The following is a 15,279-nucleotide window of genomic DNA, read 5'->3' as shown; positions in this document are numbered from 1 at the left end:
TCCTTTGGAGCCCAAAGTTGAGTAATACCTTGTCTTGCACCTCAAACTCTAAATCTCTCCGTCACACATTAAGCCAATGGTTTTCCAGCATACGATAAAGAAAGGGTATAAATTGATACTTACAAAATCACACCATTTTAATTGATATAAATATAGTTTAGGGGTTAAATTAATACCATTCCTGTAACACTTATAACCTCCAAAATTTACATTCCTTATTAAGTTCTTCAATTTTGAATTGTGGATTTTTTGAGTGTATACATCGACTATTAGATTAATTTATATTGAAAAAATAGATTAAATTACAAAATTACCGCTCCATAATTTAGATAAAAATAGAATTTTAATTCATATATTTTGAAAAGTTTAAATTGGGTTAATAAACCTTGAAAATATGATTAAAAGACTAATTTGAACGAGTTCTCACGATGAGAAAATTAAAATTTAATGTAGAAAAAAAGTTAAATGAAATACAGTGATGGTATATATATAAATATCATAAAAAATAAAGATATATTAGTAGCGTACAAATGTGTATTTCTAAACTAAATGGGCTGATTTGATGGGTATTTTACGGCTGCTGATTTGGTCCAAGTCACTAAGTCAGTCATGTCAAATATCCCACATCGGAAATTGGCAAATAAGAGTAAGCGTTTTTAATTTAGCAGATGAAGGTATCAGAGCACGACCTTACTTGAACAGGATCTGTTCTATAGGTTGTACGACTGTGTCCTTGAGTTCTAAGGAGACAAGAACCTAAGTCTGGTGGATGAACCACTGCTGTGCGGCTAGAGCGTGACTGACGGTTCACGGACCCTTGGTCCTGCGGCTGTAGATGATCGTTCTCGGGTAGGTTCGCCCTGCCTGGGATGGTCGCATGGCGGTCTGACAGACTATAAAAACCTTTTTATTTTTTCTATTCGTTTTTTCTTTTTGCTTTTTGAATCTGGAATGTGGGCTATGATGGAAAGAAACCCTTTGTTTTGTGCGTCAAATCTTAGGGATTTGGGTGGTTTGGAGGTGAAATTTTGGGATGAATTTATGTTTGAATTAGTGCGTTAAATCAAATTTTCCGATTTAGGATAATTTGATGGATAATTTCCACTCCACTTGATGCTCCGTACCTGTTTGTTGAAATGCCTCACACAGGCCTGCACTTCCTTTCTTCGTCTTCAACCCAGTGGAGGCTGTCGTGGTTGAAGTTGCAGAATGAAGGATGTCGTCAGGGAAGGACGAGCTTAGTAGGTTTGAGTTTTATTTATAATAAATGAATTACCAAATTAATTTTGATTCTAAATGTTTACCTCTATATCTAAATGTACAATATTTGATTCTTAAATGAGATATGAGATATGAGATATGAGATATGGGATCTACTTGAATTATTCACATGAAACTAATGAAGACCACAAAACAAAATTTACATAATAATTACTTCAACCAAAAATATTCCTAGCAAGCAAGCCAGCAAGCAGAAAAGAATAAAAGAATAATGTTTGCAAGACTGTAGACAAAAGCAAAGCTAAATGTTAGCAGCATCCAATATCTCCTCCTATAAAACGACTAACTACTCTATAGATGATTGATTCTAAAGCCCAAGGTTGCAGGATTCAACAAACTCCAAGTCATAATCCACGTACTTTGTCCAATATGGCTTAAACTGGGAGATAGCAATGTCTAACCATGGCTTCATGTTCCCATTGAAGTGCACAACTGCAGCATTTTCAATCTCTTCCTTGCTAATGCTGGGATTGTAACCGAGTCCGAGAACGTGCCATGTCTTGTCCAGTGGCTTCGTCGTCGAGTAAAATGTGATTAAACCAGGTGGCAGTGTCCCCAGTTTCCACAATGTTCGATTCTCATTCTGCACATACCATAATCAATAATCAGTGTATAACAATACCATAATTGTGAGTTTAAGTCAGAAACTTGAAATGGGTCTGTCCCATTTTGCCAAAAAACTTACCATATTCTGCCAATAGTGATAATCTTCTGTGCAGTTTTCCCTTCTCCATGCGTCCAAATCGAAGAAGTTCATCCCGTAAGCCCACGCACACGCCTTGGGATCGAACTTCTCTTTGATTAACGGATGTGAGAAGTTCATGTACTGTGCATATCTATGGAACGAGCCAAAACAAGTCTCCACTGCACCATTTACTTTCCCATTCATATCAATCTTCCACAGGCCAGTCAAGTCCTTCTGCACCACTATGTCATCATCTAAAAACAAAATTCTGTGTAGTTTTGGATACATCTCAGGCAAGTAAAACCGCAGATGGTTCAAAATCGATAGATACTTGGGGTTTCTGAACTTCATATTCGTCGTGTCCTTCGTTGCATTCTCAACGCTGCTCTCGAAGTAAAACCTCTGTAAATTTGCAGACTCTAATTGGCGAAGCACTGGAACGTAAGAAGAATTCAAGAACTTATAATCCTCCACTGCCTTGACTTCAATGTGAGCGCCATTGTAGTCCTTCAATTTGAACATAACTTGCATTGCTCCAAGATTCATCTTGTCAGTGACAACATGAAACACATGCTTCCATGGCTCTTCGGCGTTCTTCACAGCAGAGTTAACTACCACCGATGCAGCAACGACATTATCCGAGAATATGGCATAATGGTACAGCTCTGGATCCTCTATTTCGGGCGGTACTGGCTTTCCTACATCTGAATATTTTCCAGGATTTGCAATTCTCTCTTCCATCAACCTCATTGCAATGCAATGCAAACTCTTTGGAAGAGACTTGGCAGCAATCAAACTCGAGAAAGCTCCTTGTTTCTTCACCTTCGTCAACTGTTCATTCACTGCAAAAATGTTATCCTTCAACTTCTGGATCTTAAGTTGATTGTCGAATGACTCTTTCGCTTCAGAAATCACTTGTCTGGTGACTTTGATTCGCTCTTTCACCTCCTTCTCAAATTGACGAAGCAGAGCCTCATCTAAAGAAGAGGTTCCACGCTCAAAAAGACTACTGTAAGCAGGTTTACTATTGAGATCTGTATAGTTCTGAGCAACATCCGTGCAAACCCTAACGAGCTTTGAGTACTCAAGCTTAAGCCTTCGAGCATAAGATGAATAGGCGTGAAGCAAATTGCGATTGTCATCGGCTTGCTTCAGGATCCGATCCAGCCGCGGTTTAAGAGGATCCGATCCCACATCCAATGGAGATCTTCTCACGTAGTTGATCCGATGAGAGCCAGTACCAGAAACAGAACCAGAACCAGAACCCTAATTACATACAACAAATAAACTATATAACTAAAATCATACTCCAACGAACTTCAACAAAAACAAATAACAAATAAACAACACAATAAATCCAAATATCCGAAAATCAAACGCATTCATAAAAACTAATCAATTTCAAGCAGAATTCCGAATTCGGACTAAACATCAATCAGTGCCGGATCCAAAACACTCCGATTTCCAAGTCAAGTGATTAAAAGAAAAAAAACATAACACAGGCATTAATTACGTTTCTCAGTAAGCAAGAACAAAAAAATCATGAGGACAATGAGTAGAGCAGTTACCGAAAGGGGGAGATTGACAGTGTGAGTACAGAAAGAGATGATCGAGAGAAAGACGACAACGAAGAACGCGACGGAGGCGAGGACTCTGAAGGAGAAGATTCTGGCCATGTTTCGAGGAATTCCTTCCTCTGTTCTGTGAGTTTTCCCCCCTCAGATAGAGAGGTTGAAGAACAGAAATTTAAATCAGAATCTAAGAGAGCATTAATAAATATAATATATATATACTTTTAAATTCCAAATAATTTTAATTAATTTTTTTTAGATATTTTAAATATGATTTAAATAAAATATATTATTAAATTTCTCTCTATTTCTTAATTTTTTTAGACTCAAAACTTTTTTGAGTATTTTCTCTCAGGAGACTTCCAACGAGTCATAGTTTTACGTGTTCGAGTTATAGTGAGGAAGATTTTCAAATCTTGTAGAAGTTTCATATTGTCGAAACACGTACTTCCCGCTACGATTTCTATAGAGATATGATTCGTATTCTATTCGATTTATATATTGTTTGGTTTATGCTCGCTAGGTGTTCGATGAAATGCCTAAGAGAGACTTGGTTTCTAGACCTGGATGATTGGGCGTAGTTAGTGAGGTTGTTTGTGGACATGTTCAACAAAATCATGGGTGAAGTTCAGCTCAGCATTGGGACATTAACCACACTCATATCAACGGCAGCGACATCTGATTTGGAGCTTCTGATCCCAGGTGAAGTTCTACCTTCCTTTTGGCTATTAAAACTGGTCTTTTTGATGAGGAAGTTGAGATCTTCAACCAAATATGCAAGCTGCTGGCATGAAACCCAGCGTTCAAATTTGAAACACTTAATAGATGCTTAAACCAATTTGGGTGGTATGTGTCACGGTTGTACTTTTTCAATCGCACGGCGTCGTGATCTTGACATGCTCACGACTAGTCTTAAAAGGGAACCCAAGCCCCATATTCATTTTTTATCCGACTTTGTTGTTTCATTTAATATTAGGTGAGGTCTGTCTATACCGACCGAACATAACTTATGCGAAATCTAAGCTTGTTCGGTCACACACGGTTCCTGTGCATGTATGTTCAATCTTCTGCATCCCAACCGACTCGCCTCTACACTTGGTCAAGTCATTCGGCTCAACCTTGCCTCTACTCGGGGCCAAGGTTTTTCATGTGCAATGTCGCCTCTCAAATCATCTTAGTTCTTAATTAACATGGCCCACATGTCTTGATGTCATCCCAAGTCATGGGATGTCGTCGGCCATCACAGCTCACTCGGTCATGCCATTGAGAACAAGCTCATGTGTCGTTCATAATATTGGGACATTTTTAACATCCATCCATTCGGGTTCTATCGACGCATTGGACCCTCTTGTGTCTATGTCATATCATTTACGGACTCCGTACCGGATAGCAGGTGTATTATCCAACCTCCAACATATAGGATGGGCACAATGTCGACACGGGGCACTGTCCTTGAAAGACTCATTTCAAAGGTAGTCGCCCAAGACACTCGTCTCGTAACGCTCATCCTCACTGTGACACACGTACGTGCCACAAGATAGCTTGCTTAGGCCACAAGGCCAGAGGTGGTGGGGAGCTGACATCATGCCTCCCTTATAGTACATTTTGAGGTATTTTCAATCTAGTAGTTGTAGACATGATTTTTGCGAATGTACATTTGGTGATGTGGATTGTTCTTCTGGTGTCCGATTAACTCCAAATTTGACGAGTTTTCATATTTCATATGGATGAACTTGACTCCAAAACCACAAGCCCAAATTCCCTCTGACTTTTGAGGTTAAGGCCCAAATCCTACCTGACCCTTCAACAAGCCTATCTTTAACACTCAAGTCTACTCATTGCCCCTATCTTGCTTATGCCTCGTCTTCTCTTCAATGCACACATTATATGGTGTGTTGGATGATGCACCGTCCTCTTCGATCGCATCATAACACTCTTCTATATTGGCCCTCGCGTGGCTAGATGGGCACCACTTGAGAGATGCCGCTTTCCTTGTCTCGACGTTAAAAGTCACAATCTACTCTATTCATAGTATGATTGTGACACTCATCCTAATCTATGGATTGGAAATTGGTCGTACACACTATGAAACATCTCTCATGAGCATGTATGTAAGACGTGGAAGCATTCCTTCTGCTAGAAAATGTTGGGTAAAGATATTGTGGCATGGACTTGGATGATTGAGGGATATGAGCAACGCACAGGCTAGTGTTGGTCAATGGCATGAAATTGAAAAATTACGTAGTGTTGTGTATGAGAAAGATCTTGTCGAGAAACCAGGTTGGAGCTTCATTTGAGTTCAAAGGAACAATTCACGAACTTGTTTCGGGAGATGGATCACACAGCAAGACCAAGGAGAGTTGTGATTTATTGGTATATCTTAGTATGAGAGAATAGGGATGGGTGTCTTGGCTATTCCGCTAGCAGATATTGTCCATTTTAGCTGGTACTTATTGTCCTTAGCCTCACTGTTTTAAAACGTGTCTACTAGAGAGAGAGAGGTTTCCATACCTTTATAAGTAATGATTCGTCCACCTCTTCAAAGTTTGTGAGATCTCACAATCCACCCTCCCTTATTAGAAAATGCTTAAGGCCCGGCGTCCTCGGTGTCTGGCTCTATTACCATTTGTAACAGTCCAAGCTCACTACTAGTTGATATTATCTGCTTTCGGCCGTTATGTATCGTCATCAGCCTCACAGTTTTAAAACGCATCTACTAGGGAGAGGTTTTCATACTCATATAATGAATGCTCCGTTCTCCTCTCTAGACAGTGTGAGATCTCACAATTCACTCCCTTTGGGGTCCTAGCGTTCTCGCTCGCACACCGCCCGGTGTCTGACTCTAATACCATTTGTAATAGCTCAAGCCCACTACTAGTTTATATTGTCTATTTTGAGCTGTTACCTATCGCTATCAGGCTCACGGTTTTAAAACGCATCTACTAGGGAGAGGTTCTCATATTCTTATAAGAAATGCTTCATTCCCCTCTCCAACTAATGAGGAATCTCACAGTATCGGTTTACTGTTTATCTGTGCAACAATAAGGGTGTCTTATTAAACTTGAAATTCTTTGTCATAAATCTGTATGTCAATGATCCCTCGTAAATTTCTCTCATCTCTGCTCGACAAACCAACTTAGTTTTTCAGTAGTTGAACTGAAACTAGGTTCCACCATGAATTATATTACATGTGATTGCATTTTCCGACCCCGATAATAAGGTCACTTGATGATTAGTGCTAATACTCAACAAGTAACGTCAAACGTATTCGAACGAGATTGAAACGCTAGCGATGTTGAAAACTTGTTTTATGGACACACCATGTAATTGTATATCATGTGGGCGACTGATTTGAACATTGATGATAATTATTGAACAAAAAAGAGGAAAATGCTTAGACTATATCTATATATATTGTACATATAGGTCTACTGGTGCATCAACCAATATTGCATATAAACGAGAAAATAATTTATGTACGGAAATAATTATTTATTTATTTTAATAATTTTGCTTCACTATTTTTCCTCTCTAGTTGATAGAGGGGTTTAAAGGAAAGTCACATGTGCTATCAACTTGCACAAAATAAATTATTTTCACTTACCAAAAACAAATCATTGCATATGGTTATTCAATTTCTTTGACCAGATGATCGATACATTGGTTAGTTCACTACGGTATGTTCAAGCAAGTTAAGATGGCTGAGCTGTCCCAAGATATGGGTTGACATTATGATGCATGGGTCATGTTGTTGGGAATCGAGATGATGAGATGCGATGTTGTGTTGCAAACGATGGAACATACATGTGTAGGCGGCGTGTGTAGCCGAATAAGCTTTGATTTTGTACAAGTGATGTTCGATTGGTGAAGGCGAACCTCGCTTAAGGTCCGACGAAGCGACAAAGTAGGGCGAAAAATGTGAATGGGGCTTGAGTCTCCCTTAAGACTTGTCGTGAGCGTGTCAAGATCACGATGTCGCACGATTTGAAGAAGTACGACCGTGACAATTGTCTGTGAGGATAATCTTAAAAGAATTGAAAGTCACTATGTGCACTTTTCTTTTTAAAAAATGAACCAAACTCAAACCGAAAAAAAATCAAACTCAACTCAACTTTTATGATTTGGGTTAGATAAATATTTTACTCAACTCAACTTTTATGATTTGGGTTAGATAAATATTTTATTCAAATTCCGGGGTCAAATCAAATAAAGTCTAAGGCTTTAAATCAAATAGATTATTCAAGTAAATCTTACCTATAGATCTCTTGAAACAAAACAAAAAAATGTTTGACCTTATCCCATTCGTTGACAAAACATGTAACACCCATTGGTTCAAACATAGGACAACCCAAACTTGGTAACTAGGGTTTTAATCACCATAGCTGCAAGCATTCTTAGTTGAAGAACCAATATATATATATATATGCATGAAATGATGGGACATGTAATAAAGATTTGTAATAAAATTTGAGCCAAGTGTTCAGTAATCATGGGAATTGTGGTACAGTGTCGGATCAGTTCCTTCAGCTCCCATTTGAGCTGAACCAGAATTTGCTCCAAGATTCAAATAAACCAATCTTCCATTGCTTCCATTGCTGCTGCTGCTGTGATCTTCGCTCATTGGTGGATATATTGTTGTTGAAGATGAAGCATTTGCATTGTTGTTGTTCCCTTGTTCTCTTGATATCACAAGTGCTGCTGATTGAACCAACTCCAAGCATAGCCTCAGCTTGTTTGGTTCTATGTGTGTCATCCCTGGGACAGCTCCTTTGAATAGGAAATCCGAGGTTAGGGTTCGGAGAATGTCGAGCGGTGTCACCCCATTGATGGTTCGGATCGTCGGGTCGGCATGGTGGTCGAGGAGGACTGCCACCATGTCGGAGGACACCATCTCGGACGCAATGTGTAACGGGGTTTTCCCGGCTGGCCCGGCCGGGTAGTTCACATCGGCTGCTCCGAGCTCGAGCAAGGCTTTCACGACTTCTCTACTGCAATTCTCGACGGCGTAGTGCAATGCTAATGCCTCGTCGAGATTTAAACCTTCGCCCATGACCATTAGCTTGACGAGCTCTACGTCGGAGGAGTCCAATGCCCTTTGCATTCGATGAATCTTTTGCTCCTCTAGGTCGGCTGCCGCGCCGAGGTGGTGGTGGTGGTGATGAGGTATCGATGATCGACGAGTGAGGGAGGATTTGAGGCGAAGCTCCTCGATTTTGGCGACGACGTCGAGGGGAATGTGTTTCGCTAGAACTTCGGTTGGGAGGCCAGATTTTGCTACTAGATGAGAACAAGTAGTCCATAGATGGTGCATGTCTTGCTTTCTTGATGCAATTAAAACTTTCATTACATCTTCAATTGAAGCTTTCTCCACCATGCTCACCAATTGCTTCTGTTTGTTCCATAATACACCAAAATTATGATCTAATGATTGAACCAAGTCTTTAATCTTCCGCTAAAAGTGCCTAAAAGTGTTTAAAACGCGTCTACTAGGGAGAGATTTCTTCTCCAACCAATGTGGGATCTCACAATCCAGCGTTGTCGCTGGCACACCGTCTGGTGACGGGTTCTGATACCATTTGTAACAGTTCAAGCCCACCACTAGCAAATATTGTTCGCTTTGACTTGTTATATATTGTTGTCAGCCTCACGGTTTTAAAACGTTGTATGCTAAGTAGAGATTTCCACACCCTTATAAGGAATGTTTAGTTCCCCCTCCTACTAATATGGGATCTCCCAATCTACCTCCCTTGGGGCTAGTGTCCTTGCTGGCACACCCTCCGGTGACTGACTTTGATACCACATGTAACAACCCAAGCCCAATGCTAGCAAATATTGTCCGCTTTGACTTGTTACATATCGTCGTCAGCCTCACAAAACACGTATGCTAGGGAGAGGTTTCCACACCCTTATCACAAATGTTTCGTTCTCCTCTCCAACCAACGTGGAATCTCACAATCCAGCGTACTCGCTGGCACACCGCTCGGTGACTGACTCTGATACCATATGTAACAATTCAAGCTCAATGCTAGCAAATATTGTCCACTTTGACCTGTTACATATCGTCGTTAGCCTCACAAAACACGTCGGCTAGGGAGAGGTTTCCACACCCTTCTCAGGAATGTTTTGTTCCCCTCGCCAACCAACGTGGAATCTCACAATCCAGCGTCCTCGCTGGCACACGGTCTGGTGACTGGTTTCGATAAAATTTATAACAGCCCAAGGCCATCGCTAGCAAATATTGTCAGCTTTGACTTATTACGTATCACCGTTAGTCTCATGGTTTTAAAACACATCTATTAGGGAGAGGTTTCCACACCCAAAGAATGTTTCATTCCCCTCTCCAACCAACATGAGATCTCACAATCCACTCTTCTTAGAGGCCCAGTGTCCTCACTGACCCACCATCCGGTGACTGGTGACTGACTCTGATACCATATGTAACAACCGTCCAATGCTAGGAAATATTGTCCGCTTTGACCCGTTACATATCACCGTCAGCTTCACAAAACGCGTCAGCTAGGAAGAGGTTTCCACTGTTTCGTTCCCTTTTCCAACCCATACGAATCTCACATAAACAGACAAAGCCACAAGTTCATGAGTTCATGAGAGAAAAAAAATAGGACCTGAGTAAGCAAAGCGAGCTGTTCAACTCCAAAAGATCTAGCGGCAGCAAGAGTTTCAAGAACAAGATCAACGGCGGAGGAGCAATGCGTATGCCAACACCCTCGCTCGCCGCAATTCGGCCGTGGCTCATGCTTCTGCGGCAAGATCGAGACTTGCCCACTATACAAAAACTGAAGGAGAAGCAGAAACACCTCATATCCAACACTATTAACCGGGATCACTCCCTGTGGCGGTGGAGGCGTATTAGCCCCACCGCCACGAGAATTCGAACCCAAAACCGAACCGAATCGAGAATCAAGAACAGACCCACAAGAGGAGTCGGAGCTGCAAAAGAACTTCCTAAAGAAGAGGCTGCGAGCGGCGAGGATGCAGCGGTGGGCGTGGACGAGGCGGCCCTCAACGCTGAAGGTGACATCACTGAAGGCTTGGCCGTTGATGAGAAGGTTAAGGTAATCGAGGGAGAGAGATCTTAGGGAGTCTTCAAAGGTCATTGCTGAACAAAGAAGAAGAAAGGAGGAGGTTTTTGAGTTTAGGGTTGAGGGAATTTTTCAATTTTTTTTAATTTTTTTTAATTTTTTTTTGTTTGATGGATTGAAGGAGAGAGAAAAGGAGTTGGTGAGTTTAAATGATTGATATCAATATCTGTCGTTGTTGTTCAAGGAAGAACTGTTGATGTTCATAGAGGAGAGAGATGATTATGGTTATGAATATGAGTGACTATTCTGAGACGCCGAGGTACTCAAAACAAAGACATGTTAGCATAAATTAATGTGGGGATGTGAGATAGAGATAGTAACAGCTCACGGTCTAGTAAATATTGTCTGTTTTAGTAAACATTGTCTGTTTTTATCTATAATGTGTAATTGTCGGTTCATGGTTTTAAAACATGTTTGGTAATGAGAGATTTTCGTACTCTTATAAAGAATGCTTATTATGTGTAACTGTCTGTTCACGGTTTTAAAACGTGTCTGTTAGAGAGAGATTTTCACTCTTATAAAGAATGTTTATTATGTGTAATTGTCCGCTCATGGTTTTAAAACGCGTCTGTTAGGGAGAGATTTTCACATTCTTATAAAGAATGTTTATTATGTGTAGCTATCAGTTCACAGTTTTAAAACGTGTCCGTTAGAAAGAGATTTTCACTCTTACAAAGAATGTTTATTATGTGTAACTCTCATAGTTTTAAAACGCGTCTTTTAGAGAGAGATTTTTACTCTTGTAAGTAATGCTTATTATGTGTAACTGTTAGCTCATGGTTTTAAAATGTTGTCTGTTAAGGATAGGTTTTCATATTCTTATAAAGAATGTTTATTATGTGTAACTGTTTCAGGATTTTAAAATGTGTCTGTTAGGAAGAGATTTTCACACTCTTATAAATGATGCTTATTATGTGTAATTGTCAGCTCACGGTTTTAAAACTTGTCTGTTAAAGAGATATTTTCACACTCAAGAATGCTTTGTTCTATTCTCCAACTGAGATTTGGTTTAGTTTCCTTGTCGCGGTTTGATTTTTCGAACCTTCAAAAATCGGCTCGTGATAGATTGGTATTAGAGCTAGACACTGTGATATGAGTCAGCGAGGACGCTAGGATCCTAAAGGGGTGGATTGTGAGATCCCATATCGGTTGGAGAGTGGAACGAAACATTTTTTATAAGGGTGTGGAAACTTCTCCTTAATAGACACGTTTTAAAATGGTGAGGCTGACTGCGATACGTAATAGGTCAAAGTGGACAATATCTACTAGCGGTGAGTTTGGGCTGTTACAATATCTTTTATTTATTCATTCATTTTTCACTTACAGGATTGGGCTGTTACAATATCTTTTATTTATTCATTCATTTTTCACTTACAGGATTGGGCTGTTACGATAAAACTTGCATCCTTCCATTAACCGTAGAGATAATGGTGTTAGTAAGAGAAGTTGTTTTTACGGTTGGTTCAGCTCATAGTTCAATCAACCTCGAGATAACATATCATAGATTTTCAATAGGGGAATCATATTCTTACTAAGATTTTGTGTCAGTTAGAATCGAGAAAAGTAAACGAGTTTTTTCAGTTCTCAGATAAACGTATCCTTTGTCAACGACAATTGACTTGATTTCCACTACTTTTTATCCAAATAATTGTATGAGAATAGTCAAGATTAACAATGTGATTAGTAGTACTAATTAACAATAAGTGATCATCAAAACAATTTAGAGACTTGAATAGACCAAATTACCCAATGAATCAACTTAAAACCCTAAAAAGGAAGCCAAAAAAAAAAAAAAAAAAATTGTTTATCCCTAAAAGGGTATATTTCAATAATAGTTTTACCATTAGTTATGGACAGAATAGTAGACAAAGATGGGTTGTCAAGAGCGTAGAGAAGGTAGGATGGGCAGTTGGTCGGATCTAATATGGATCGTACGTGAACGGTAGTTGGAGTCGGCAACTCTCTTAGGGTTCCCTCATCTGGGATCCTTGGAGAGGAGGATCAAGTTGGCCCTTACGAATAGCTTGATGCACTATCTCCCTTCAACCCTTTGAGCGAAATGCGGCAAAAGAAAGGAAAATCCATGAACTGACCCCATCGTCTCCACTCCAAGGAACTACGAGATCACCCCAAGGACGTCTTCGATATCCAGTGGTCGTGGGTCAACCATAGAACCCTGTTCAATAAGTAGAACGCATTAGCTGTCTGCTATCCGATTAGACAGTAAGGGTCAATCACTCATAGTACCACGTTTAAAAGTAACACTAATACCAGTTTAGAGATTATTTATGAGGTGTAAATAGATAATTTCCGCTTATATATTACAAAAGATTATTTTTGTAAACGTTGATACTACTTTTAAAATTTAATGTGTATTTTTTAAATGTGAATTTTTTTTTTTCCGAAAGGTAAGGATTAAAGGGTTATAAATTAAAAAATTTGAAGATTAAAAATGTTATAATAATAATTTTTAGATGTCGTGGTTGAATAAGAGTAATAAAGTCAAAACCAACCAGTGAATAAGGTTGACATCTCATTGACAAGATATTAGGGCAATATTAGAGTAAAAAAAATAGTGGAGATAATGATAAACTGGAACGACTGTGTTCACATGTCGAAACAGACCAGTAACAAGGCAGAGCTGTGACCCAGATTTTGGCGTATTTGAGCGGCCGGCAGTTGCGGAGACTGGCTACTATGACGGCGGCCCCGCCGTTGGGTGGCTGGAGAGACGGCTTTTGTTATGGGGACGGTTGGAGAAAGCATATATTATTTACTTTTATTGCCAATGATAAGATTCTGTTTCCTACTTTCACCTTTATTTACTCAATCGATCAATATTAGAAAACCCTTTTTTTTTTTTAGTTTTATCATAGAAATTTTAAGTTTTAAGCGTGTTTTGCTCTGAACAATTTTATGTTAGGGAAAAAGCTCGTAGTTAGACCTTGAGTTGGGTCGATAGGTCCGTCTACGGTGAGCATCGATTGGTTCGTCCCTTCTATCGGCAATGCGCTCCTGGCCTTAACTGGTCGGGTCGTGCCTACGGCACTGTTACTAAGCAAGCCTACGCTCTGTACACATTAGCATGGAATAACATCATAAGGTTTCGATCCTACTATGTTGGCCTTCGGAATCAGAGTAATGATTAACAGGGATAGTCGGGGTCATTCCTATTTCATAGTCAGAAGTGAAATTCTTGGATTTATCTTAAAAAAAATTCTAAAAACATGTGGATGAAAACAAAGCATGTTGAAAGAGCCGATGACCATGTGGTCGGAATATCGGAGCCATCAGAGGTTGAATTTGAATTTTAGATTTCCTTGATATTCTCTAAAATAATGAATTGCATAAACCTAACAAAATGAATGAAGTTGTGACTCTCGAGTAAAGGAGAGGTATACTACAACTAAATTAGAGCGTCTTTGATGATCGGACGGTTAAGAAAAGCTTAAAAGAATTGAAAGTTACGACCTATGCCAACGAGATGCACATTTCTTTTCGGTTACTCAATCATAGAAACTTCATGGTTAAGCATGCTTTACTTGGAGCGTGATCTCTAGAGAATTTTCATAGGATGCATGTGAGTGAAGACAAAACATATTGAAAGGACTCGTGTTTATATGTGGAGATAGTTTTCACTCTTAAGAAGCGAGAAGTAGGTAATGTGATCATGTCGCAAGGGATGCAGGGGAATGTCGGGGCCATCAAGTGTCAAATCTGGATTTCGAATCCTAAGCATGTGAAGGTTAGATTAGGTTAATGGAAGGGTTTAGAGAATAAAATTGTTTTAGAACTCGATCGCTCCAAATAAAGCATGTTTAACTCATTGGTTCTACCCAATGCTAGATGTAGAGGCGCATAATAATTCGATATGAACATCATGAGCTATCCCGTAATAAAATCTGTTGTTGCTGATACTTTCTTCTCGGTTCCTTCTTCCATAACCTGAGCTTGTAGAAGGAAGAGATAAGAGGGTCCTATGGAGAATGTGGTTAGAAATCCATAATAGAGTCCGACCACAACGACCGAATTGATTGCTCCAAATAAAGCATGTTTAACTCATTGGTTCGTCCCCAAATCACATCGGTACTGGTCTGGTGCCATTTTGTCATGACTCATACCTAGGTTACGATCAAATAACATGGTCAAGTTATTTATTTCTAACTTTTAAAAGTTAAAACTATTTGATATTTGATAGAAGAAAGTTAGTGTCACCGAGTAAAACTATAGAGAGAGAAAACGTTAGAGTCAGATTGAAAAAAAAAAGTCGAGTAATTGAAAATTTTTAGAAATAGAAATTATTTGATAAAGTTATCATTGTAATGGTCGAGCTTCAAGTAAGGGTAAAACCGTAATTTTACTTTCAATTATTGCTTTGATATATTTAAAAAAAATTAAGTCTAGACGTTAATATGATTGATTTGGGCTAGTCAAGCTCGTTAGAGTCTTTGAGCTGAGAACAACGGTAAATTTGGCCCTTCATTGTTTTCGAAAATCCTTTCGGAGAAGTACATATACTTCTTCAAAATGTCAACTAGAACATAGCTCAACAGTCAAATCGTTCAAGTTTTCGAGATTGTCCTCGAACCCTACCTAAATTAATTACTTCAAGTCATCAAATACATACCTATATATATATATA

General features: G+C 39.3%; 2 protein-coding genes and 1 non-coding gene across 3 annotated transcripts; 1 reads left to right on the top strand and 2 right to left on the bottom strand.

Moving 5' to 3' along the window:
• Nucleotides 1-684: 684 nt before the first annotated feature.
• On the top strand, nt 685-895 carry LOC111782346. The gene has a single exon (XR_002813095.1). It is a non-coding gene; the product is annotated as a small nucleolar RNA U3 (small nucleolar RNA).
• A 509-nt stretch (nt 896-1,404) lies between these two features.
• LOC111781076 (galacturonosyltransferase 8-like) lies at nt 1,405-3,707 on the bottom strand. The gene is made up of 3 exons (XM_023661494.1): nt 3,535-3,707; nt 1,967-3,232; nt 1,405-1,864 (listed from the first exon to the last, which is right to left on the bottom strand). Exons 1-3 carry the CDS (start codon nt 3,640-3,642, stop codon nt 1,589-1,591), a joined length of 1,650 nt encoding a protein of 549 aa, XP_023517262.1. The 5' UTR covers nt 3,643-3,707; the 3' UTR covers nt 1,405-1,588.
• A 4,268-nt stretch (nt 3,708-7,975) lies between these two features.
• Nucleotides 7,976-10,725, bottom strand: LOC111781075 (regulatory protein NPR5-like). The gene is made up of 2 exons (XM_023661493.1): nt 10,161-10,725; nt 7,976-8,926 (listed from the first exon to the last, which is right to left on the bottom strand). The coding sequence occupies exons 1-2, from the start codon at nt 10,650-10,652 to the stop codon at nt 8,018-8,020; spliced, it is 1,401 nt and encodes a 466-aa protein (XP_023517261.1). The 5' UTR covers nt 10,653-10,725; the 3' UTR covers nt 7,976-8,017.
• Between the last annotated feature and the right edge of the window lie 4,554 nt (nt 10,726-15,279).

The sequence above is a fragment of the Cucurbita pepo genome, chromosome LG19 (assembly GCF_002806865.2).
Source record: "Cucurbita pepo subsp. pepo cultivar mu-cu-16 chromosome LG19, ASM280686v2, whole genome shotgun sequence".
NCBI classification, from domain to species: domain Eukaryota; kingdom Viridiplantae; phylum Streptophyta; class Magnoliopsida; order Cucurbitales; family Cucurbitaceae; genus Cucurbita; species Cucurbita pepo.
Note: the sequence above shows the minus strand (reverse complement) of the source record. Positions and strands in the feature narration are given on the sequence as shown.

Bases quoted from the DNA above. Each gene is read 5' to 3' on its own strand.
- LOC111781075 (XM_023661493.1), bottom strand. From the start codon at position 10,652: ATGACCTTTGAAGACTCCCTAAGATCTCTCTCCCTCGATTACCTTAAC. The intron at 8,927-10,160 runs GTCCTATTTTTT...TGGAACAAACAG, and splicing joins AGCTCGCTTTGCTTACTCAG to AAGCAATTGGTGAGCATGGT.
- LOC111781076 (XM_023661494.1), bottom strand. From the start codon at position 3,642: ATGGCCAGAATCTTCTCCTTCAGAGTCCTCGCCTCCGTCGCGTTCTTC. The intron at 3,233-3,534 runs GTAACTGCTCTA...GTATGTAATTAG, and splicing joins CTGTCAATCTCCCCCTTTCG to GGTTCTGGTTCTGGTTCTGT. The intron at 1,865-1,966 runs GTAAGTTTTTTG...TGGTATGTGCAG, and splicing joins ATCACTATTGGCAGAATATG to AATGAGAATCGAACATTGTG.